At 41.8% G+C, this 27,056-nt stretch overlaps 2 protein-coding genes across 5 annotated transcripts in view; one reads left to right on the top strand and one right to left on the bottom strand.

Moving 5' to 3' along the window:
* ankfn1b (ankyrin repeat and fibronectin type III domain containing 1b) overlaps positions 1 to 11,270 on the bottom strand; it is a 133,687-nt gene extending 122,417 nt beyond the window's left edge. The window contains exons 1-2 of the mRNA XM_058060991.2: positions 11,081 to 11,270; positions 5,236 to 5,333 (exon numbers count right to left, since the gene is read on the bottom strand). Coding sequence (XP_057916974.2) covers positions 5,236 to 5,252 — 17 coding nt within the window. The 5' untranslated portion in view covers positions 5,253 to 5,333; positions 11,081 to 11,270. The remainder of the gene's footprint in view (positions 1 to 5,235; positions 5,334 to 11,080) is intronic.
* Positions 11,271 to 12,676: 1,406 nt separating this feature from the next.
* Positions 12,677 to 27,056, top strand: part of capn15 (calpain 15) — a 36,748-nt gene continuing 22,368 nt past the window's right edge. Inside the window, exon 1 of one of the 4 annotated variants that reach the window (XM_058061792.2) lies at positions 12,677 to 12,786. In XM_058061792.2, the coding sequence (XP_057917775.2) occupies positions 12,710 to 12,786 (77 nt within the window). In that variant the 5' untranslated portion in view covers positions 12,677 to 12,709. Of the gene's footprint in view, positions 12,787 to 12,814; positions 13,082 to 14,162; positions 14,270 to 14,369; positions 16,268 to 27,056 lie in introns of those variants that run through there. The other 3 variants (XM_058061793.2, XM_058061794.2, XM_058061791.2) reach the window with 3 other exon arrangements.

Raw genomic sequence — 27,056 nt, 5'->3', positions numbered from 1 at the left:
TGTCTACGGGCCTCTAAACGTGACTGTAGGGGTGTTATGTCATGTCTACGGGCCTCTAAACGTGACTGTAGGGGTGTTATGTCATGTCTATGGGGCTCTAAATGTGACTGTAGCGGTGTTATGTCATGTCTACGGGCCTCTAAATGTGACTGTAGGGGTGTTATGTCATGTCTACGGGCCTCTAAATGTGACTGTAGGGGTGTTATGTCATGTCTACGGGGCTCTAAATGTGACTATAGCTGTGTTGTTTCATGTCTACAGGACTCTAATAATGTTAAAACCCATAATTACAGACTCAAATAAGTTTTCTATGTTCAACCTACAAAAATATTCTGTTATGTTCTGTCGCTTATTGTGGATGATTGTATTTCTGATATGCTTCAGTGTCTGTAAGTAATGTGCAACTACATTGATATGAAACCTGTGGATTGAGAAATGTTAGAGAACAGCATGGTTTAATTAGGACATGAATTATGTCTAACTTAAGCATTGTTGCTGCCAAATACGCAGGTATACAACATGTAGTCTATTTGTGAATACAAAAACTGAAGTTCTGATGTTAAAATACGGTTGTGTGATTACCGAATGTGTCCAGGCCTCATGTCGTGGATTAAAAGTGTCTTCTTTGAGAACATCCTGTTGTTAATGTGCATATAGGGAATGCATGCACGCGCAAAACAGTGACGTCAGCCTTTTAAGAGACACTAAATAACTACCAGGATTGATTCAAAGTGCAACAATGCAACTGCACAAAGTGTCAAATAAATCTTGGCAATCAGTCTCCAGACACCACTATGTCGAGAGTAGAAAAAGTCAGTTCATTCTGTAATTACTGCGACAGTGTGAATCAGCCCTCCTGGCTGACTGGGACTTCTTGGACAGGACCGTTGACAATAGAAGACGCACTCACAGAATGTTATTCAACAATGAAGCCCATCATGCTGCAACGAAGACGGAATGCTTGATAGCCTCTTGGAATGCTAAATAAATGACTTGTATGCAGACACGCACACTCACTCTATGGACGAGTCATCCCAATAGAGAATCCAAGCATTTGTAGCCGATATATGCCTACGCCTACACTTAAAGGGTCAATGTGGGTGGGTGGGGGGTTAATGTCCAGTTCAGCCTACTACTTAAAGTTGGCTTTGAGTTTTGGCCCCCTGTGCGATTGCACCCTCTTCTAAATATTGTTTTTATTTATATTGTTATATTGGGGCTGCACGGCAGTCGAGTGGTTAGCACACAGCTAGGAGACCAGGATTCAATTCCACCCTCGGCCATCTCTGTGTGGAGTTTGCATGTTCTCCCCGTGCATGCGTGGGTTTTCTCCGGGTACTCCGGTTTCCTCTCACATTCCAAAAACATGCTAGGTTAATTGGCCACTCCAAATTGTCCATAGGTATGAATGTGAGTGTGAATGGTTGTTTGTCTATATGTGCCCTGTGATTGGCTGGCCACCAGTCCAGGGTGTACCTCGCGTCTCACCCAAAGACAGCTGGGATAGGCTCCAGCCCCCTCCCCAACTCTCGTGAGGATAAGCAGTAGAAAATGAATGAATGAATGAATGAATGATCCAACACTGCAGAAAATAGTCAAAGGTGTAAAATTTTGCTGCATGCTTTGAATGGGAAAAAGCAGTGCCATCTAGTGGTCAATAAAAAAATAATAATTTAAGCTTAAAATCTGATAAAATTTCATTCATTTATGTGATAAAAAATATGAATAAATAATAATAAAAGTTGCGAGTAGAATAACCGTACCATGAAATGAAATCGAGGTTGGAGGTATAATTGTGGTATATTGTGATTTAGATTTTTGCCAAAATCGTCAGTCCTCACAGTACTCACTCAACATCAAACTATTTTTATGTCAACTATTTACCATTTCATCATTTATTCATCATTAGTTATTATGACTGTTATTTAATTTATTTGTCGTGATCATGAACTTTATACTGTATATATGTTACACTAGCACAAATCTTATTTATGGCTTAAATGTCTAATTTACTCTCATTATAGTCTTTACTATATTGGGTAATATGAGTGTAAAGGTGAGAAACCGTCTGCAGGATTAAGTCTATAAGTGTATGATGCCTTTACATCCTCCACTAAAAGCAATTAATGGCCCGTTCCTCTTCAAACACAGGAACGGTTTACCCAAGCACCGCTATAACAACCCCGGTGTGTTTGCTGACATTGCAGAATGCTCGGCCGCATGATCGACGTCAATACGAAGCCATTTGGGAAATCTAGAGGCGTTGTTGAGCAGCAGTATTGTCAAAGTGACAGATTTTTTGTTGTTGTCGTCGGCGCTTACGGGATGTAATAACATGCATTTAGACGGCTGCTTCCAGCTCAAACCGCAAACTGCAAACAGGAGCTCATTCATATTGTAGCGCTTTTCTCAGAGTTATTTGTCAGGGCATGGGTTGTGTATTTGTTTGGCAGACTCCTCCGCGTTTGTTTGATCCCTGACAGCTCATCCCTTGAGGTTTGTATAGTACTCATCCTCGTTCATTCATGCGTGCGTTACAACAAAGATGCATCCTTGTGTGATATTTAGTGACACCGTCACAAGCATAGCTCGAAGGTCTACATCTGTGTGTATGTGCACATAGACACCGTCTCACCACACTGTCAAAACCTACAAAACACTCACATGTGCGCCTTTACGGACTAACACATCCTCTTCTTATCTGCCGTGTTTGTGTCGCCGGTGTCAGTTTCATCTCAGCTGTGTTGCAAAAACACACTTCACACATCCTGAAGCCATTCTGATTTGGTTGCCGCGCCGGGACCTCCGTTAGCACTTTTGTGTCCAACATGGCAAAAAAAATAAAAAACACAAAAGCGGTGAGGCGTAATCGGGGATGAATGAAACATGGAAAGGATGTTTTTGAACCAATCTGCCACATAATGAGGCACTGAGGGCAGTCGGTCAGACATTGCCCAAACAGAAGCAGTGGTGGGCTTCTGTGAAATGTGTGTTTTGTCAGGAAGAAGACGTCACTGGAGTGCAAATTAGTATTTTAAGGTGTTTTTTGTGGTGGAGGAAAATAGTCATGGAAAAATGTGCTGCAGGAAGTACACTTCCAACAGCGTGGAAAGCAGCGGTAGTGTTCAGTACCCTGCTACCTTTGTTGGGTACTGTGGACACACGCCGCTGATAATGGTAATGGTAATGGTTTTATTTCATTTGAACATGCATCAGATTACAATTGAGTGCATCACATAATCAGTTCACAGTTCCACATGTCCAAAAGGAGTAGGAAGAAGCAAAGCTTATTAAATCCTACCCCTCCATCTGGTACTTTTACAATCAGTAACTGTTACATTCGTTCACTTCCTGCTTTCCATCGTACAGTTTAAGGGTTTTTTTGGGGGGTTTTTTTGTTGAATTTTTAAATTTTGTAATTTTTTGTCCCGTACCGAAGTACGAGGTGATATGAGCATCCAATGCCATAATGGGTACCATAGTAAGTGTCAATATAGTGATATATATATAGCACATCATGACTGGTTCAAGACTCTTCATCCTTGTATTTAGCAAACATCAACTGCTTGTATTGTTTCTTGAATTTGCGCATCGTTGTAATGCAAATCAGACGAGTGAATCTACTCCCATCACAAACTTTGAGGGTCATACTGATGATTTTTCTCATTTACAGTATGCCCCTTTTACCATTTTTTAAATTATAATGTAAAACTGAATGTTTTCTTGAAAAAACACAATAGGTGGATTAAAAACACACAATACGCTACCATCGTATAATGCAGAATATTTTTCAGCCTCTTTCCATCCACACAGAAAGATGTTACAAAGATTTTTTTTTTTTTACTTTGAATTAAGTAAATGATTTTTTCACCGAAACAGTGAATGCAACATAGCTAGTTAAAGAGTAGCCTTCCAGAAAAAGTCATTTATCATCATCATCCTCATCTCATTGTTGTGTATGTGAATTTTTGACAGCACTCCATGTTGTCAAGATCCACTGGTGTTGTACTTTTTTTTAATTTTGCCCAACATCCAGAATCCTTGTGAGACATGAACATTTTTGGAATATATTTTTGTTACGCATGTCCCGATCAGGTTTTTTTTTTTTTTTTTTTGAGGATCAGCCAATACCTAGTCCAACTTTTTTCCAATTTCATTAAAAAAATGTGTTGCAGCTAGATAAAAAAGCTAACTGTGGTCTGCAAATGACCCTGGGGCCACATGTTTGGACACCCCAACTCTGTAATGTGTGGTACTGTCAATGACATCAAATTCATTCAGACTACTGTATGAGTTTTTTAAAAAATGAATGGCTTTGTCTCCCTCTAGTGGAGTTTAGTTCACCTTTCTACTTCTAGTTGAGCACAAATTCAATCGTCGTTATGCTTATCTCATTTTCAAGTCACAACAGCAATTAGCTTTGTCAAATAATCATTGATTTTTCTTTGGGCCGGAAATACAAAGCCAGAAAATCAGCACAAATGATTATTGTGTTTCCTCGTTAACGGGTGTGTGTGTGTGTGTGTGACGGAGGAGAAAGTGTGAAAGTGTGTGAGAGTGTGGCGAGTGTGTGTCCAAGCCTCAATGGGATTGGGGAAAGTGTCAGTGTACACACATACATAGCGGCGCTTTATTACCATCATGCCCCCCCCCCATTATTTTTTCTTCCTGTTACGATGACTCACCAGCCAGTGAATCACAGAGTATTGCGCAAGTCAACAACCTCCCTGTCACTCGACCCCAGTGTGAGCGTGGCATGGAAGGTGAGGTGTGACGTCACCATGAAGGAGTCAGGAATGTTCAGAATGAGTTGCGTTCAACAATCCCTGGTGCGTCATGGCCGGTATGACACACACACAAGCACAAATGCACGCACACCGTTTCACCAATGACTGCATAAAACTTAAAAAAAGTCTTAAATCTCATTTCCAAAGCTCATAGCAAACACTGGTGAGTCTCATAACCCCAATTGGCGTTGGCGTGATGATACATCTCCTGCTTAAATGCACCTGCTGCTCCTCAAAGCCATCATTCCCATTGTATCCATGAGACAAAGTGTGAAGGACACCGCAGGGCTGTAAAATCATTCCCTCATCCCGCTGCCTTGTTTCAGCGAAAGAATGGCCAACAACAGTACCAGGAAACTCCAAAATAGAGCCAGGAAGTGCATTTAGTAAACGCAATGAAAAACTGCAAACAAGACGGGGAAGCCAATAAAGACATGATGTCACTTACTCAATGAGTTGCTCCATTCCAGCAACCCCGGGCTTGATTGGCTCCCCAGGTTTGGGATGATGGTTATTCTCTCTCAGGGTGGAATTGTGGACTCCCACCTAAGAAGAGTGCATAAAACAAAGATTGACATATGAACAAAAAATACACTTTATAGACAATAATTAAATGCAGTAAATAGTGCAGAATGTTTATTTTAAAATAATGCAAAGGCTAATTGAATATTTAACCTCAGTTTTCAAAAGTTCTAACTTTATTCGGCCCCATGGCGGGTTATTATACTGTCTGTGGAATAACACAGTACATGGCAAACCGGGGGAACATTTTGGATGAAATCAGAAAACAGTATATTATTCAGAGGCCCCATGATTGGCAGTAAGATTGATTTTCATGCAATATTTTACCAATTTTATCAAAAATAAAAATGACAAAAAATGTAAGCTTCTCATAAAAAGCTGTAAATATTAATTATTTTTTACTAAACAAAATTATATTTTACTACACTATGATCCAACATGGCTGCACGGACGTCTAGTGGTGAGCGCGCAGGCCTCACAGCTATGAGACCCGAGTTCAATTCCACCCTCAGCCATCTAGGCCTGGAGTTTGCATGTTCTCCCCGTGCATGCGTGGGTTTTCTCCGGGTACTCCGGTTTCCTCCCACATTCCAAAAACATGCTAGGTTAATTGGCCACTCCAAATTGTCCATAGGTATGAATGTGAGTGTGAATGGTTGTTTGTCTATATGTGCCCTGTGATTGGCTGGCCACCAGTCCAGGGTGTACCCCGCCTCTCGCCCGAAGTCAGCTGGGATAGGCTCCAGCACCCCCCGCGACCCTCGTGAGGATAAGCGGTAGAAAATGAATGAATGCAGAAAATAGTCAAAGGTGTCAAATTTAGCTGCATGCTTTGAATGGGGAAAAGCATTGCCATCTAGTGGTCAATAAAAAAATAATAGTTTAATCTGATAACTGATGAGTCTTGTGTAGCTTTGCCATTTTTGTTTATTGATCAGAAATTGCTTTTGTTTCATGAACAACATCAGGTAAATTCATCCAATCAAGTGGCTTAAAAGTATGACACTGAACAGCAAAGGATCTCTTCAGGGTGCTAAGTGGCTTCTCAGTGATGAGGAGTGTGCAGTTCCAATGCTGACTTTGCTGTGTAGTTCATAAAGAAACCAAGCTTCATACACTTAATGGATGGCAAGAAAACCGCTCAAGAAGCCACCCAACAACTTAAAAGGTTCTTCATCACGGCTTGCAAACCTTTCAGAGCACCGATCAATCAGCTCTCTATCTCTCTCACGCCTGGAGGAAAAACACCATGATTTTGATAATGGAGACTAATTATGCAGCGATGGAGCACTTGAATTCAAAAAAAAAAACATAAGGGTGGCGAGTGAAGTGACCCTCAAGCTGGCTCTGAGTGTGCATGCTAATTAAGCAGAACATCTGGCAAGAGAGGAAACACGCTGTCAGGCTGGAGGATGCTCCCTTCGACTGAAAGTGCTGAATGATTAGAGAAGGTAAACTTGAGTTCAATTCAGGACAAACTACACACGATGAACAAATATACTGTACACGGAATGGTACTGGGTAGAAGTACTGGGTACAAGTACATCCAAAGAGATCATCATCTCCGTCCATCACTTTCATTCTGTGTTGCTGAATCCCTGATCCACGTGTTTATCACATCCAGAATGGACTACTGCAACAGTATTCTTCACGGTACAACATCCAAAACCCTCAACAAACTACAATATATTCACAACTCAGCTGCTCGCCTCCTCACCTCCACCCGCTCCCGTGAACACATCATCCCTGTGCTTAAAAACCTCCACTGGTCCCCCAACGTATCCATATCAAAGTCCTTCTCATCATCGACAAAGCCCTCCATGATCTGACCCCTCCATACCTCACAGACCTCCTTCATCCACACAATCCCCTGCGTCCCCTTCGCTCCTCAGACTCACACCTCCTGGCACTCCCCTGTAAGACCAAGCTCCGAACCTGGGGAGACAGAACCTCCTCCATCGCTGCTTCATTCATTCATTCATTTTCTACCGCTATCCTCACAAGGGTCGCGGGGGTGCTGGAGCCTATCCCAGCTGTCTTCGGGCGAGAGGCGGGGTACACCCTGGACTGGTGGCCAGCCAATCACAGGGCACATATAGACAAACAACCATTCACACTCACATTCATACCTATGGACAATTTGGAGTCGCTAATTAACCTAGCATGTTTTTGGAATGTGGGAGGAAACCGGAGTACCCGGAGAAAACCCACGCATGCACGGGGAGAACATGCAAACTCCACACAGAGATGGCCGAGGGTGGGATTGAACTCGGGTCTCCTAGCTGTGAGGTCTGCGTGCTAACCACTTGATCGCCGTGCAGCCAAGTGCTATACAAATAAAATGAATTATTATTATTAATATTATTATTATCATGCAAAGAACTGCATCAGCGTGCTAACAGAAGGCCTTTGCCCTTTAGGGGGCGCACTAAGTCAAACCAGCATATGTGCCCATGTCAACGTGCTTAAAAAGGCCCTACGGGTGCAAACCGCACTGCTGCATGCCCCAACATATAGTAGCAGAGGGGGGAGGGATGAAAGATGCTTGGCAGGACGAATAATCAATGCAACCAAATGATGGAATGCATGACACATACTGTACACTTGCTGGTCACAACATTAGGTACACTTGCACAACATATTGGGGTTTTTTTTTGGGGGGGGGGGGTACATTACAAATCAGAGATTACCTAATCTGAGTGGGTAGTCAGTTCTTATACAAGAATATAAATATGCAATATTATAAAATACAATACAAATCATTGTGGATACTCTAAATAATTAACTTTACAAATGTAAATTACATTTTTAAAAACAGTTAAATGACAATAGTTATGAATATTGACCTTTATATGGGAAATATATTTAAATGCCAAGATTTAAATTTAAATACTAATTATGAATACTGACCTTTATAGGGCAAGGATTCTTATTTAGCAACAATGGATGCCTCAATATACTTACACAGGAGTGGCCAACCCACAGCGTCTGGGTCATATGCAGCCCATGAGAGCCCACCCGTGACAGCCCACCAAACCAATTCCAACAACAAATGAAACCTCAGAGGAAATGTTATAAGAAAGCATTGAAGTATATTCCTGGTATATCATTAGCTACTGTACTATATGGTCATACTATATAGCCAGACAAGGGGTAGACAGGGCAGGATGATTGGGTGATGAAGGAGGAGAGGGGAGGGCAAAAAAAAAAAAAAACAAAATTCCAAATTCAAAAAAATGCAGCATACATTTGCACAAGTCAGGACATTTTTACACATGAGTGTAGAATGTAGTAATTCAGGAGTAGTATTAGAGTATTACATCATGGGGTGTCCCAGTGTTTACACATGCCTGTGTTAGATATTATATTTTTGTCTGCCATCTTTAGGCATGTAGGCTGCACGGTGATGGAGTGGTTTGCACGCAGGCCTCACAGCTAGGAGACCCGAGTTTAATTCCACCGTCTGCCATCTCTGTAGCCACTTTTACATGAGTTTTTCTCTTTTCGAATGGAATCTTTCCGAAAGCAATGGTATACATGAAAAGGAATATTCCAATGGCGTGTCTCCTTGCGCCGCTATAATCAACCAGAATAGTCAATGGGGCATGCCCAGTAAAGCGTAAACACCAACATCACGTGATACCGACTTCCTCCAGTTTTTCTTTCAAACTCCGTATTGCCAGTTTTTCCTTCGTCCGGTCTTGAAATTTAGTTTGAATCAAAAACAAACTTTCCTTAGCAGTCCAGTGCCGATTGCTCGCCTCCATTTTTTTAAATCGAAGAACGTCTGGAGCTGCGTGTTACGTCATATCTCAGCATTCGCTGAAAGAACGCACCCGGGAACAGGAAAAGATAAAGTTCAATCTTGCTAATATTTTATAATTAAGCTCGGCACATGTTTTATATAGATATGTATTTTCTTTTTTAATAAAAGTGGACTTGTGAATGGCGTATAGAAGGGTTTAGATTCTGTTCCACAGATGGCGCTAATGCACACCAAAGCTGCTTGCCAACCGCCAATAAACAACAGAAGAAGAAAAACACCACGAAGAAGAACGCAGTCTGACAACTTTCCGTTTGAGCGGGTACAAGATACCTCAATCGGATTGGGGAAAGGAATATTCCACCCCTGGGAATGCCATAATATATTCATTCGGATTGGCACTTTTCTTTCGGAATGAGGTGTATACAAAGGTTACATTCTTTCCGTTTGAGCAAATAACCCGAATGGAATTGGAATATTTGGGTCCATGTATACGTGGCTTGTGTTGAGTTTGCATGTTCTCCCCGTGCATGCGTGGGTTTTCTCCGGGTACTCCGGTTTCCTCCCACATTCCAAAACATTAGTGAAGCAGAATCCTCTAACACCATCAGGAATATAATTATGATATGATAGGAAATAGGATTTCTCATTTATAAATAAATAAGGAATCCTACTTTGTGGAAGGATCTGGAAGAAATTAACCATGATAAACAATTGATTAGGCCCGTGCATGCATTTCTCCGGGTATTCCGGTTTCCTCCCACATTCCAAAAACATGCTAGGTTAATTAGCGACTCCAAATTGTCCATATGTATGAATGTGAGTGTGAATGGTTGTTTGTCTATATGTGCCCTGTGATTGGCTGGCCACCAGTCTAGGGTGTACCCAGCCTCTCACCCGAAGACAGCTGGGATAGGCTCCAGCACCCCCCGTGTGAGCGACCCTCATGAGGATAAGCAGTAGAAAATGAATGAATGAATGAATATTTGTGTATTTGTGCAGACAAATGAATGACAAACTAGCGTCAGGGTTCTGATGTGGCAATTTTGCAGGATCTTTGTGTGAAAAAGACTACTGATACTACTACTACTGATACTACTACTACTGATACTACTACTACTACTACTGGTGATAAATTGCAGGGTCAACTTCGTTCCTAAAGAAAAATGTGCAAAAAAGACACTTTTTGCAGGTAGAGTAAAATGCTTGCACACTAATATGCATAACACCATGTCCCACTGACATCAAACAGCACAAACAAAAGAGATTATGAGTTTCTCATGGAAAGTATGGCACCATTCCACCAGACTGTCACCTTGAGGCATGTGTGCTTGCACAAGAGTAAACACCAGTGTAATGATAACAACAATATTGACTCATCTGCTCATCCTGAGTCACATGGAGCTGATTGACATGATATGTGTGTTGTAATTTGCATGTAGTGACTTCAGCAAACACCAACCACACAAACGCTGCCCCCACATTTTCCTTTTTCCTCTCTCTGGACAACTGTGAGGCTCACCCTCCATTGAGGAAGCCATGTCAGTTCCACATGTGTGTTGGCTACAAAACAACTAAAAGCATCCCTTTCCTGGCTATTGCTGGGTCACGAATGGTCTCATATAAACACAGGACACACCTTAGCTCAACACATTGGACATATCCTACTGACCTCCCACGTGATAGTACTCTTCTTTCCGTTTTTCCAGGGAAAGCAAACGCAACTTTCATAATGCAACGAAATGAAGGATTTGAATTGAAGAACTTCTGGGGGTTGTTTGAACACTCAAGTTGGTGTCTTTTGTGTACTCCTAACGTGCCTCCTCGCTCGGTTTCCTTAGCATTGTCATGACAACAGTGTGTACGCAGCCACACAAAAACTGAAACGAGTTTACAACTTTTAACCCGGAGCATTAAGAAAGGAGAAATAGCCGAAGGGGTGTTTTGTTTAACGTCCCAGCGAGCAGCAAGTGCACAACAACAAAAGAAGGTGCATCCGCTTCCCTACCTTTTTGGCAGGGAAATCGTCTTTTCTCTTCAAAACTCCTCGTCTACGATGATATCCTTTCAACGAAGTTACACCGAGAACTTCCACCGAGGCTTTGCAAACATTTCCCCGGCAGCAGTGTGGACAGACGCCCGACCGAGAGTCCTGAAAAGTACCTCGGCAACATGTGGGGTCGCCCGGTGATAAACGTCGCCCAGGATTGTGTTCGCTTCTATGTGAGGATGCTTTGCCCCGCCCGCTCTGAACAGACCCAGGGAATAAATCACGCCAACCCCAAGCGGTGCATGGTTTGTGTCTGCTGATTGATGTCAGAAGGAGCTCCAGGAGTTATCACGCTGAATAAACTTTCTCTAACTTTACTGTGTTTTATAGTCAATTATGATGACTGATTGTGCAAATGCCAATTATCTTAATGAGACTTTTAAGGTACTCCAAGGGATCATTAGGACAACTAGTGGCCAACAGAGCTAATCCTGGTTCAAACAACAGGGCTGACACCAGCATTAAGGGATAATCCACACTCGTACAATGTTTCACATGCTAAACTACACCTTTTCCTAATTATATCTCAATTTTAACTGAGGCAAAAAAAATAAAGAAAAAGAAAAGAAAATCAAGAAAACAGATACATACATAAAGATAATAAATCAAATAATGTAATTAAAAACATTCAATTTAATACAAGAATATTTTATTTTAAGAAAATTTTATCATGTTTAATTTTTTGTCGGACCTGACACATTTATTTAGTATTATAAAAATTATTAAATTAAATTAAAAGCAATCTTTGTAAATATTATATCGTGATGGATGTGGCTGCTTGTGGCACATTGTCACTCATATTCATTCATATTTTTGGACACTAGATGGCAGTAAAAGGCCAGTAGTTCATGCTTGTCGAGGTACGAATAAAAAGCATTGTTTTTTTAATTGAACTCTCGGAAAAATAACTTCAATTGTGTTAAAATAAACCAAAAATTAAACATCCATTTTTCATTGATGAACATTCATCTATATTGTAGCCAAGACGAAAACCGGATATCCTCGTTGGGAACGCTTGTGTTGAAAATGGGAATTGTGGTTTTCTTACCTCGTATTCTACATTACATTTTGCGTAAGTTTAGATGCATTCTTAAACAGCAGATGTCCTATGCTACGTATTTGACGTAGTATCGTCGCGAATGTGTTCCGTAGTGATTCCGCTTCCTACCGAGCAAGGATACTAGACTTGAAAAGGACTGCCTATAAAGGCAAATGAATGGAACAGAGTGTAGTACCACCAAGGTCCACCATGATGGTGAGCAAGGGAGGGCTAAGCAAACAACAGTGTACAATGTATTCACAATGTATTAACTAGCTCTGAGCTAAGTATAAAATGGGCTATATCGTGTGGAAATGCCACACAATATACGGTGTTTTTAATGACTGTATAGGTGACTCTCCAGCCACCCCAAAAGCCATATAGACATTGCATATATCAACTTATTGCCACCTCAATTGGCGTAATCGTCTCACATTCGCCACTCCAATGAAATATTACTATCTCTGCCACTAATTTAGTGTGATAAAGTCAAACTTTGGAGGCAATTGACGCCCCGGATCCAAACGCTTGCAGGGCTGGATGTGGGCATGTTTACAATGCATTGTAAATGCTGCTCACCATCATGGCGGCCAAACCTGTGCAGTGCATACTACGGACGTGAATGGTTAGTTGACAAACCTGTTCAAGTCTAGTCTCCTTGATACTGAAGCTGTTGTATAGGTAAAGCGACGCTAACTCATCACTTAGTTTTAGGACCCGAGCCGCTGTTGAAATAACCTTGAACGTTTGGCACAGATGTCCGCGATATGTTTTGCGAGCGAAGAACGCCGAGCTAACGCAGGGAAAGTTCATTTTGGCCGCAGCGCGACATGGGAACAACTTAACCTCTCCATGGATGTGAAAAGTTAGCACAGCGACGACAAAGACGGGACTCATCTGCCCTTTCGGTTCCGCTTGAGGTGAGGATACCTTATATTTGCACGGACTCTATGGAGTAAACTTCATTTTTTGCACTGTGAATTGCTCCGATCGTGTGTGGTGGCTTTGTTTACAAGGTGCCCGGCGCCTCAGCTGGCTATGCTGTCAAGCTAATGTTGGTGTCACTGGCACCATTCCCTGGGTTTGTCCACAAATAGACTGATTATGTGACACTACTTTAGTTTAATTCCCCACTAATTCTCAGAAGAATTGGTTTAAAATGACTGCGGATGACACGTTCGTCGTTTGCAGGTCAGGGTCAAAGGTCAGATCATGATTTATGTATCTGCAGCTTACCACTGCACACAATTGTAGTTACATTACAATACAGGAGAATCCATTTAGGTTGTTTTCTTTAATCATTTTCTTTATGAATTGTCTTCATCAGCGTCAGCAGTGAGCTGGAGCCTATCCCAGCTGACTTTGTAAAAAGGAAGCGTTTTTAAGCTTGTGACTGTAGCATGGTACCGTTGCATTTGTTTTGTGGTGTTTGTGTGTCTTTGTTTTTTTCTGTGTTTTGACGATTTAGCCCTGTCACAGGGAACTATCACACATATGGGGAAGTGAAAGTGGCCTAACATTTATGTATTTGGGATGTGAGGACGCCTGAGTACCAACACAAAAAAAAGCACAAAAGCACAGAGAGAACTATCCCTTGAGAAATCCAATCTTTCTCCTACTGAGAGCGTTGCCCAGCTGCTCTATCCAGGGAGACAGTTGTCTCTTGGACAGGTGCACCATGAACAAAAGAGCTACAGTGAAGAGCTGTCAATGTCTTTCACTCACTTCTACGTTAACACCGTGTAATGCAATGATTAGTGAATGCAGGATAAGTCACATGACCACAGTGCTAAGCAAGGAAATATAATAAATACTTGCATTATTACAAGAAAACAATTGCAACTGAACAAGTAAGGGTAAAAATGTATTTTCTTGAAAATGCATTTTCTTGTAAAATTGTTCTACATAGTTTCATAGTCGTAGAAGCAGGTTTACCAGCTAAACCAGTTTGTGTGTGAACAACACATTTAACAAAGGTAGTTCGAGTCATACTCAGCTGACAAACACACCCTTTTTCAACACAAGCTGAGCTCAGTTCCAGTCAAATGAGTGCTGGCGACCTAATGTTTAACCTGCTTTCTGCGCATTGAGGATGATTGGACAAATATGTGAGTCACGTTAATTTATTTTCTGGTTTCCTGGGGGTGAATAATGATTTTGGAGAAGTAATGGGAGATAAGAATGAGGTCAACAAAGTGATACGAAGTGGAAAGAGAGGAGAGGAGTGAGGCAAAGGGAAAGTTTGAAGGCTTATCTCAGTAATGTGAAGGGACAGCTGAGAGGTGATGAGCAGTGCAGTCACCACGGTCTTCTAGTTAACCCTTTCTAGACGTTCCCACAAGAATTATTTGTCATATATTCAGGACAGTTGACTTTAAGGTGTGTTTGTGTGTGTAATATCCGGGCTTTATGGCAAATATTTGCTTCTGACGTTGCCCCATAACCTGCTGATGTGCTCACATCCACATGAACGAGTGAACCATCACAGCTCCGACCTGTATTGACAGGTATTTTTAAAGCTCCTAAACGCAACCTTCCAGCTTCTGCTGCTGCTGCTGCTGCCGCCGCCTGTGGTGCCAGTGCGCATGCGCGTTGCTGACTCTCCAGTAATCCGCTGTTTTGGAGCGAGATTGCATCCGCGTTCACTTGCTCTTCCCTTGGGTGGATTTAAATCATGTTGCATGATAAATATAAGGAGACAACACGTCTATTCAACGGGGACGACCCGCGTGGAGCCGTTTAATAGAGCCGGCGTGGGATGGAGCACCTCGAAGAAGCGGCATTCAAGGAGAGACCGGAGCGATACATGTCTTCTATAAAATGCATAGCCGTCTACAACCCATGAAAGACTTGAATTAAGAAATGATCACATGCTGGAGCAGATTCGGGTTCAGATTTTGTAAGATTTGACTTCCTGGATATTGTTTTGTGTGCTGTGTGTGTCACGCTTTCTCAGGCTGCGTGTTGCGTTCACGTACGACACGCTCCGTGGCCACTGCATACTGTACCACCAAGACTATTAATTTTTTTAAACGAATAGGCTAATTAGGAGGCATGGAACAGCCAAGCAGCACGATGCGCTTACAATGTCAGATCTAAGGATGAATTAGCTACCTGCCATCATTTTTTTGAAGTTGGGCGAGTTGCTTACACTGCCCTTAAAACTCCCCATGGATTTTTTACAACGCAACTGAATAACAAGGAGGCACATCCTGTGACAAGTTGACCAACTGGACCGACCTGTTTGGAAGAACCTCAATAGTAAAATATAATTTTTTGTGTTTTTGCAGTTGTAAACATGGCAATCCTGTTATCTTTTTACAAGCATCCCATTTCCTCTTTATGTTCCCATGTCTCAGAGGTCCAACTTAAAACCCTCCGCGTGGGAAAACCTCATTCCCATTAGCTGATGGATGCTATGCAGCTGTGGCGTTTGAGTGCTTCTGCTTCAGTCCAGCTGTTAGCCAGACCGCATGTCTGAAAGATGAGATTTGGGGGAATTAGCGTCATGCTTGTAGTTTTGCCCTCCCCAGGAAATGCAGCACATTGATTTTCTCTTACTGGACCTAAGTCAAGCTCCATGCTGTTTATTGATTGTTTGCAACTGTCTTGGTGGACTATGAGGCTATTGTTGATGGCCTCTGTGAACCCAGCATAGTTGGGCTTAGTTGTCGGAAAGGAAAGCATGAGCCTGCACAAACTGGAGAGACGCGTCCCAAGGCATGCAAGAGGAATTAATAGCAGCCCTGTTGTGGAAAGCTCAACAAGTCAACAAGACGGACACACATGTATCGCATTTAACTTTTTGAAAGGAACTGTGGCAAGCCGAACAGGAAGTTAACTCCACAATTAATTGAAGTTGGTTCCACCAGTCCCATCCTCCTCCTCCTCCTCCTCCTCCTCCTCCTATCACTGGCGGTGATGGGGAGCTCAGCCTCATCCCTCACCGCAGAGACTGAGTCAGACCATGGTTTCCGCAGCAACCCCTACCCATCATCGCCCCCGGTGGGCTGGCTCAGGACCAGTCACAGCAGCCCGGTGTGGGGCACCAGCTTTATCACACGGCAGCAGCAGCAGCAACCTCCGCTGCCTCACCGGGAGCGCAGGTAAGAAACAACAAGGTTGGGAAGAAGCAACCCGGGCGTATGAGTCCGTTGGATGCCCTCAGCAGGGCAAGCCAGGCAGTAAATGACACATGGAGGTCACTGGAGAAATGATGACAGGTTGTGTTACACTGGAGCTGTCACTACAGCACTGTAACTCACTATGGTAATTACATCCCTTGTGTTCCAGCAGCCATCTTTTGCATTCAGCCATTAGAGTAGTCAGTGTACAGCTTGTATAGCAGTGTGGATTTAAGTCAGCCGTTTCATTGATGGAAACACTGTGACTTTGTATAGCAGAGCATAACCCCCACCGCACTCACATGCTCACATCACATGTTGACACTACATTATCTGGTTGGAAAACTGCCATATGGCCCAGTTTCCCAATGCTTCACAGTGTAAGTTGGAATTCAGTCACACGCAGCACTCATGCAGCCCCAAACCATGGCGCAACCCCCATGATGCGTAACTGTAGACAAGCATTGAAATGTTCTTGATAAAGTACACTACAGATACTGCTGATGCTAATGAGCAGTAGTCTGCAATGAAAATGTCCCTCTTCACATAAATGAATGGAATGTTATCAGATTTGAACCTTCAACTATTATTTTTTATTGACGACTAGATGGCACTGCTTTTTCCCATTCAAAGCATGCAGCAAAATTTTACCTTTGATTATTTTCTGCAGTGTTGGATCATTCATTCATTCATTTTCTACCACTTATCCTCACGAGGGTCGCGGGGGTGCTGGAGCCTATCCCAGCTGTCTTCGGGCAAGAGGCGGGGTACACCCTGGACTGGTCGCCAGCCAATCACAGGGCACATATAGACAAACAACCATTCACACTCACATTCATACCTATGGACAATTTGGAGTCGCCAATTAACCTAGCATGTTTTTGGAATGTGGAAGGAAACCGGAGTACCCGGACAAAACTCACGCAAACTCCGCACAAAGATGGCGAGGGTGTGATTGAACTCGGGTCTCTTAGCTGTGAGGCCTGCTCGCTAACCACTCGACCCTGACAAGAACAGGCACAATAATAATGAAAAATAGTCATCATCATTAACACAATTACACGGCCTACTATTATGGCTGTGCTCCAGCTAAAACTCGACTCTGAATCCCTAACATTACTTCCTGTTTCCACTTCTGGAAAATATTTGTTGAAACACACACAAGCCCCTCCTTTTTTATGTCTTTAATGGCTTATTTTCGATTATTATATCTTCTATATTGGGTAAAGATGACTATAAGCATTTTAGCCTATTAACCAGTACAGAAAATGGATAGATGTTCCTTCAGAAGATGTACTGTAATTAAAATGCATGCTGAAATGTGAGATGTACTCCTATTGGGAAAAAAAAAGTATATTTTTGTGAGCGACTGTAGATCTGTGACAATTTGAAGGAAACGTCATATTGACTTATCTCTGTTGCAGTTTATACAGCGAAATGACAATTGCCATCACTGTTAGGCGTCATTACATCGACACCAGTATTGATTCACCTGGTCATTACAGAAAATGTGGAGTTCGAAGCCGTAACCACAGACTTTCTACACCATTTTGAGTGTTTGGGTTCGACTTTTAGTTTCACTTATTCCAAAGAACATTTGTGAGGTGAAATACCATGTATTATAATTTACCCCATACTTGAACATCTCAATGAGAGTTTAGTGACCTCCAAGCTATGCTGTTTCATAAACCCTTATCAAATCAAATCAAAGCCGATGTTTTCATGTTTTTTTCCCCATAATAGATTTCAAATCTGGCTAAGCTGGATTTGTAAACCAAAGTCCCATTTCGCTTGGACTTCCCTTGGCCTGTGCTATCCCACAGCTGCATATTATGGACTGTTTTGGCAATGGTGCTGATGGTCTTGGCCCTGAGAGATGATTGATCTGACTGTTTTGAACCCATGAGTGAAAACAAGCCCAAGGGTGGCCGATTTTGAACGTGAGCTCTTTATTAAGCTCCTGGATACCATTTTGGGGAGTTAATGAAAAATTCCATGGAGATTCCATGGAGCATGAGCATTCTTAAAGAGCCGTGTAACACTTTTTTATGTCCCCCGGAGGTTCAGGTCCACTGTAAACAGCAAGTGTTGAATGGACTGTATACTGCTGTAAAAATAATCAGTGAAATGGCCTATCAGTAGCATGGATGATTTTGGATGTGTGAGCCATAATCAAGCACTTTTTACAGGCTCTTATCCCGCAGATGATCATCTCAAACTGTGGTAATTTTTCTTTAGCCTTTAGCTTTCTGTGTGGCGTCAAATCGAACGAGAACACACGGTAGTCATCGACCCGCCTGAAGCATATTGGAAGTCGTTGCAAAGCATTGCAGGCCCTTTTTGTTAGTTATTGATATTCAGAGAAACCGATCACATTTCCCTACAATGGATTCCATTATTTATTCAACATCAGTCGCCTACTTGGGGGTTTTATCATTCACAGTACCTGCTCCTCACTGGTAAGCTGCTGTACTTCTGTTGTTTACTTCGCTTATAACCCTCATGTTGTCATACTTTGGTACATTTTTGGTTTATTTTGGACATGCTGAACGAAGATACATTAAAGATCACTTTTGCATTACACATGTACAGGGTCAGGCAAAATGATCTGACACATTTGTAGGTTAAATAAAAGGTAAATAAAGTAAAGAAACAAAAAGTGTTTTTATTTTTGAAAAGTACATATAATGCCATTATGTTTTGTTATGTTTTAAAAATGAAATCAGTTCTGGTGGTGCAAGGTCAGCCGCTTGATTTTCGTTTCAATGCAGATCCAGTAGCTCTGAAGTTGGTAACCCATAACAAGATGGCGTTTCCAGCTGCTACGGGATCATGACTACCAAGATTGAAGTGCAAACAGAACGCTCATTGTGTTGCAGTTAAAGATTTGATTGTTTTGATAAACGTTTCCACAATGAAAGCACCATGCTCACAAGTCCAATTCATGGCAGCAACTGAAAAAGAAACCAAAAGCAATGGCATTATAAAATTATAAAGAAACAAAGCAAAATGTCATTATATGTACTTTTCGAAAATAAAAAAACTTTTTTGTTTCTTTACTTTATTTGCCTTTTATTTAACCTACAAATGTGTCAGATCATTTTGCCTGACCCTGTATACAGAAGGGCTGCACGGCGGACGAGTGGTTAGCATGCAGGCCTCACAGCTAGGAGACCCGAGTTCAATTCCACCCTTTGCCATCTCTGTGTGGAGTTTGCATGTTCTCCCCGTGCATGCGTGGGTTTTCTCCAGGTACTCCGGTTTCCTCCCACATTCCAAAAACATGCTAGGTTAATGCTAGGCGACTCCAAATTGTCCATAGGTATGAATGTGAGTGTGAATGGTTGTTTGTCTATATGTGCCCTGTGATTGGCTGGCCACCAGTCCAGGGTGTACCCCACCTCTCACCCGAAGACGCCTGAAATAGGCTCCAGCACCCCCCGTGACCCTCGTGAGGATAAGCGGTAGAAAATGAATGAATGAATGTATACAGAAGGATTCATACTTCCTACCTACTATGGAAATTCACTTGTCACGGTCGGGTCTGCAAGTTGTTAACAGTGATAAATGAGGGATTACTGTGTATGATTATCAACATTCCCGATCCTGTCATCACTTTTATTGGACATAACAGATGGAACACATGTTCTGGCAATGAAGATTGTGCAATTTTACTTTGTTGCTACACCCTCTCTGTCACACACACACACACACACACACTGCTGTTGGTGTGTGTGTGTGTGTGTGTGTGTGTGTGTGTGTGTGAGTGTGTCCAACAACGTTAGGCAAGCTTTGCTGAGCTGTGACAGAGCATAAAATATAGAAACAACACACTCGGCTTTGCATAAGACATTCATGTACATTTCTATTCTAAATCCTATTTCCTTCACTACGATGTTATTCGCCTTATTTGTCTTCAATGGTTTCACTTTGTCGGATTAAGCATCACAGAAACGGAATGAATGAATGAGTTTCACTTTGTGTTTTCCTACATCTGCGGTCCATTGACTTATTGAAGTGTTAGTGTGGAATGCAAGGTGTGCCGCTGGTTAAGTTCACTCAGGAAAGCCGTCACAGGCAAGTACATGAACCATTTTTTCTCATGCATGACTGCGTTTTAATAAATACAATCATCTATTTGCAGAATTTCATTCCAGCCGAGACTGTTTACTGATGTTTTATGACTCTTACCCACAACACCCTTCTCTTTAGTCGTTTAGTGTATGGTTTAGATACACATTGACACAGTTCAACCTGTATGAAAAGGAGTAGGAAGAATCTACACATATGGAGGAGCAGCATGATTTAATGCACGGTGTTTGCTAATGGCCTTGGGAGAACCGAGCCCCAAAAGTCCCTCTGTTCTCTTCCCATAGTCGATCCCTGTGTCGCTTCTTCCTCAACATGATGGATGATTGCATTTATCGCCCCTCTACTCCATAGGCTTTCCTCTCCCTTTTAATTGGATTAAAACTGTCCAACACTGGACTGGAGCTGCATGGCTCCTAGCCGTGCTTCTGTCTGAGTTATTTCAGTGTGTCCTCCCCTTGTTGGAAGCTGTCTTCTAAAGATGGGGTCAGAGAACATAGTTGGCATGCAGCCTATGCAGCGGTGTTTGCAAGACAAGATTAGGTTGTTGTGGAAATTTGTTGCGTTTGGTGATTACCGTATTTTCTGGACTGTAAGTCACAAGGCCAAAAATGCATAATTAGGTAGAAAAAACATACATAAGTCGCACTGGAGTATAAGTCGCATTTTTTGCGAGTAATTTATTTTATACTACTTTTAACTACTTGACCAAAACAGACATTACGTCCTCTTGGAAGGCAAGCAATAACAATAATGAGTAATAATAATCTTATAATTAGATATTATATATACATTTTATATTATAATATTATACTTCTGTTTCTATATATTATTACATTATTACATATATATATAATGGAATAATAATGTGATAATAACAATAAAAGAATATAGAACAGGCTGAATAGGTGTAAGATATGCTAACACAATGGTTATTCAGCTACACAAAAAATAAACATGAACAGAAAAGGTGTCCAGTGTCGCTCTGGAGTATAAGTCGCAGGAACAGCCAACCTATGAAAAAAAGTGCGACTTATAGTCCGGAAAATACAGTATTTAGTCAGTGATTGTAACGCTCTGAATTGTGTTAAAACATTTGCTGTAACTTAGTTCCCATCTTGCTAAAGGCTTTGCTGTGTTAGCATGGCTCCTGCTGAGGAGGCGCTTGCGTCGGTCACTAAAGACATCAGAAAGTGATGGCTGCGTCGTCTTTCTCCCTGATGCTGGAGCTTCCTGTCAGCTTTCTGCCATCGTGCTGTAAAACCCAGACAGTTTCCTCCGTGTATATATTCAAATATCCCAAGCTGTCTCCACTGCTGGCATATTCTCTCTGCAAAAATGAGCACCGGTCATGAAATATTCACTGAGGGCATCTCAGGAGGTCAGGTGCTTCTGTTCATCTATCTTCTTCCTTTGCCCTTTTCGGAATAGTATTTAGATTCTAGCGTTGTCCTCGTCAGTTAGTGCTAGTTGTTCAAATCATATGAATGATGATTGTGTTTTGAAGGTGTGTCACGCTACGGCTAAGGCCAGGTTTGGATCCCAAGATGCAGAGAGTCACCACTTAAGAACAAAAAAGTAGAGAGTCCACAAACAAAACAAAAATATTCAGGGCAAGAGCCAAAAGGAAGAAGAACAAAAAATGAAAACAAAAATGACCATAGAGTAATAATAGCGAGAGCAAGGAGCAGTGAGTACGAGGACAATCTGGCACTGACTTGCTGCAATCCATGCACTTAACAGGATTATTATGCTCATTTTCAGTCCTTTGTATTGAGTTGTGGAGCAGCTGCACACACGATAACCCGCACAGAAAGCTATCTAGATCTTCCAGAATTTGCACCTTTTTTCAGATCTATTTCCTTGGATTTCCAAAACGGTCTGTTTTTAATTTATTCCACCCACGGCCCACCTTGCAGCTTGAACCCGGGCATGCCCATATAAGGAAGTCCGACTCGCTGTGATGTCACGGGGAGCAGGTGTTCTCTGAAACTGAGCGTTCAGAGCCATCCAAAACATCTTCCAGAGTTCACTTCCAAATGCGCCAAAGTCATTATTGAGGCATTATTGTTATTATTTAACACAATAATACAACATTTACAGGTCATTTACAGGAAAAAGCAAAGTAGCTCCCAGCTCCACCTCTGCAAGAACAGCATGCACTACAACGTAGAGACAGACAGTCGCTCTCAACGTGAATCTGAACAGACTTCCAGCCGGGAGGTCTGATAATCACCACCTACATTGATGTCACTTATCTTTTTAGTAATATCTACATCAGCAGCCCTGTGCTGGCATTCAAACACAACTGTGCCAGTTCCAGTTTATCTCAGGAGTACTTCACTATATTGAAATGTGTCGTATCTGGAAATAATCTTCAATAATGTCAGAGCGGCAAGAGTTGATGCCTCACACAGACTGATGCTAATCCCCGGCTGCTATTGTACACCTGCCCCTCGAGTAGTTTAGTTAACTTTGGGGAGCATTTAGTTCAAATGAGGCAGAGTGTAATGCATTAGTGACACATCTAGCCCGGGAAATGGTAATGGTTGTATTTCATTTGAACATGCATCAGATTACAATTGAGTGCATCACATAATCAGTTCACAGTTCCACATGTCCAAAAGGAGTAGGAAGAAGCAAAGCTTATTAAATCCTACCCCTCCATCTGGTACTTTTACAATCAGTAACTGTCACATTTGTTCACTTCCTGCTTTCTTAATATAGTTTAAGTTTCTTTGTTTGTTTATTTTTTTTGTAATTTTTTTAAATTATTATTATTTTTTTTTTGTCAAGTACCAAAGTACGAGGTGATATGACCATACAATGACATAATGGGTACCATAGTAACTGTCAATATAGTGATATATATAGCACATCTAGCCCAGAAAAGTGTGGAATAATAATAATAATAATCATAATTCATTCATTCCTTTTCTACCGCTTTTCCCCAAATACATTTTATTTGTATTTGTATTATATTTGTACTCTTTTCAGAGTACTCAAAGACGCTTTACAATAGATAGATAGATAGAAGAAATACAATTATTATATACAATATTATATAATACAAATATTTATATATATTTATATAATAAAAATATTATATAGATATGGAATAGAAATGGAGCTGCACTGAATAGCATACAGTAAAAGTTGACGTTTAAAGTATTTCACAATACATAATATTCATAGATAATATTCAAAACACATTTTCTCACAGAGATACGCCATATGATTTTCATTTTACCATTGCTGGTATTCACTGTATGTCCGATGTTGCCTACCATTGTAGTACTTGTATTACTACAATTGGTATTGGAAATCCCTTCACATGTGTAAATATTAGTAAATGCTGGTGTATTATTAGGAAAGGAAAAAGAAAAGAAGCAACTTTTGGTTTTCATTGAAGTACCTCAGGGGCTGCACGGCAGTCTAGTGGTTAGCGCGCAGACCTCACAGCTCGGAGACCCGAGTTCAATCCCACCCTCGGCCATCTCTGTGTGGAGTTTGCATGTTCTCCCCGTGCATGCGTGGGTTTTCTCCGGGTACTCCGGTTTCCTCCCACATTCCAAAAAACATGCTAGGTTAATTGGCCACTCCAAATTGTCCATAGGTATGAATGTGAGTGTGAATGGTTGTTTGTCTATATGTGCACTGTGATTGGCTGTCCAGTCCAGGGTGTACTCCACCTCTCGCCCGAAGACAGCTGGGATAGGCTCCAGCATCCCCCGCGACCTTTGTGAGGATAAGCGGTTCAAAATTAATGATTGAATGAAGTATCCAAGAGATATTGGGGTGGTATTTAATGAGTTTTACTTCTTCCCACTCCATTTCAATGTGCTTTCAATGTGTTTTATATTACTTCTTCTTGCTCACAGACTATTGTGGACTTGATTGTGCTATTTTTGTATATATTCTGTTGTATGTTTTGCCACAGTGCATTGTTTTGCTTGAAATAAATTACAAACAAACAAAAAACAAAATAGGAAACTTGTTAAACATGGGATTAATAAATTGTTGTGGAAATGTGTTGTTTTGGAACCCAAAAAACTGGTCACAAGATGGACAGTCATAGTGAGACACTTACTGACAGCCTGTCAGGTTGTGTAATGTCGCTACACTGCTGAGTCATGTTTATTGTACGGCTTGGTTCAAACTGAAGACGATAAAGTGTCAAAGAAAGTCACAAAAAGGAGTACACAATACACATTTCAGGTATCAGGGACTATACTATAGAGTAGAACTGAAACTGGACTGTAAATTAGAGTAGTCTGTGTGTAGTGGGGGTGTGTACTAGCAAGAATCTGGCGATACAATACGTACAATACGATACGATATATCACGATACTGTTAACAAGGCAATCTTTTTTTTTTTTTTCTCGTAGTTAAAGATTATTTCCTGGAAAAACTGAATTACACCAACAATATGCACTTACTAAACACATTTTATTCCATTAGAACAGTATGTTATGCTGTATCACAAACTTTCACGAGTATCGCAATATATCGCCTAAACGATATTTTCTTACACCCCTAGTGTGTAGCTTTAGTGTGAGTACAATCAATGGATTGTGTAACCACAAACTGCCGGGTGACAGTGCCAGTTTCCCAAAGACGGTGCTAAATGTGGGAGTACATGTTGGAATTAATGTTGTCCATTAATGAACCACAACTCTCCACTGCTGGTAGCACTCATGCAGCCCCAGACCATGACGCCACCACCGTGCTTGACTGTAGGAAAGACACGGTTATCTCATGACTTTACATTGCCAGCTATTAAGACACTAACGGCTGTGTGTTGAGTCATTTGGCAAGGATAGTAAATCTACAGTCCTTGTACTTTGCTCTTGAGTTTAGCCCAAAGTAGTTGTGGTGGTGTTAATATGTTGTGACACAGAGCCATCAATTTTCAGGATAGCACTCGTTTTTGTGTTAGATTAATAAAGTAAAAAGGTTCCTCAAGTAGCTGGCCATGCTCCCCCCTCCCCCAGGGCCCCCGGGCCCTGGGCCAAGCTTGGAAAGGCAGTGCTAATGACTGTCGCACAAAGGCCAAATGTCTCACAGTGAGGTGGGGAGAAGCTGGCGAGACTCGGCTCGCTTGATCTCGCAGCAGAGTTCAGTATGCAGAGTGAATCCGAGCAATCAGCAGCCCCCACGACCTCACTTAAGCATGGTGCACCCACTGCCGTCTTCTCTTTGTAGTCTGGATGGAGTTGTCGATTTAATTTGCTTCAAACTTATTTTTTTCTGAGCCATGGATGCACTGATTACTTATTCAGACTATGCACTTTGCATTGAAACCCTCATTGCAAAAAGATCATTATCCTAAACGTGGAGCTGCGCTCCTCTCTCGCTCTCTCTCGCTCTCTCTCGCTCTCTACGCTGTCTCTCCACTGTAAGCTGTTGGCCGTTTGCCCCGGTGTGCGACACCGAGGAACCGAGGAGCTGAAGTGGGCACTTTCAGAGCAGTTTGATTGAACACAGGGCCAAGGACAAAAGGCGCAAGCGAGCACGGGTCTCTGAGTGAGTGGCGACACACAGACAGAATATTTTTTTTATTTAAGTAGCATCCTGGGATCACAGGCCAGACTTCCTTCGCGTCCCCTATCGGTGTACCCTTATAATGAGATAATCAAGTGGGTTCTTTGAAATATCCTCCAGAGGATGATCAATTCATTGTGAAAGCCCTTTGACGTGTGCTGCAGACAAATGATAAATTTGCCATCCCCTTCGCTCCGGTGCCAACCAAATCAATTGATTTGACAAGCTCTCCATGCGGCTGACACCACGACTTTGCCGTTTTACCGTAGATGAAACAGCCTGACGGTTATGGAAATGGCCAAAGGGAAGGAGCTGTCATCAAAAATGAGATGCTGACGCCGGTTGTTGTGATGGCTGTTGCAGGTCCTGACAGACAGACCGGAGGGACATTTTCTTTGGAGAACTTGGCAAGCATGTGTCACCGATGCTAATGTCAGACAAACTTTGGCATCGCAGTATTTCCTTATTACCCAAGACTGATTGACGTCCCTTGTAATCGAATTATTAACCACAAATTGCGCCTTATTCCCCACATTGTTTACAGCTTGTAGATTGTAGTCATTGGTAGCCTTCTCCCTCTCTCTTAGGTTGGAGTGCTGACTTCAGCCCCTGAGAATAAATGCTCTGCTAATGGCTACTGACATAAAGCACTGAAACCTCTACCTTGTGCTTTTATTGTCCTCGGGCTAAAGGATGAGGGTACAGACCAACCTCAGCACAAAAGTAAAGTGTATGGCTATTCTGTATCTACAAATAGATACAAGTGTACTACCATAATTTTTTTCCCCTCCATGCTATGCAGAAATACCCGCTAGCATCTCTAATCAGCACTAAGTAACAGTTGTGGCTGTAGGCAACCTCAGAGGGTAGATTATCTGCATTTGAAGAGGGTCAGTATCCAATGGCTTTATTTACTTCTGCCTTTTATTATATGTGATGACTAGGGCTGGGTTAAACGATTATTTCTGTAATCGATTAATCTCGAAAATAGTTTTTTGATGCATTGATTAATCCCTGAAAGTCCATGATTAGTCCCTGAAAACATAAAGCACAAACACATGCACAGGTTAATAAATATATATATATATTTGTAATAGGGCTGGGTTAAACTATTATTTCTGTAATCGATTAATCTAGA

This window comes from Doryrhamphus excisus, unplaced genomic scaffold (assembly GCF_037039965.1).
Source record: "Doryrhamphus excisus strain RoL-2023G ecotype Guam unplaced genomic scaffold, RoL_Dexc_Guam_v1.1 HiC_scaffold_24, whole genome shotgun sequence".
NCBI classification, from domain to species: domain Eukaryota; kingdom Metazoa; phylum Chordata; class Actinopteri; order Syngnathiformes; family Syngnathidae; genus Doryrhamphus; species Doryrhamphus excisus.
Note: the sequence above shows the minus strand (reverse complement) of the source record. Positions and strands in the feature narration are given on the sequence as shown.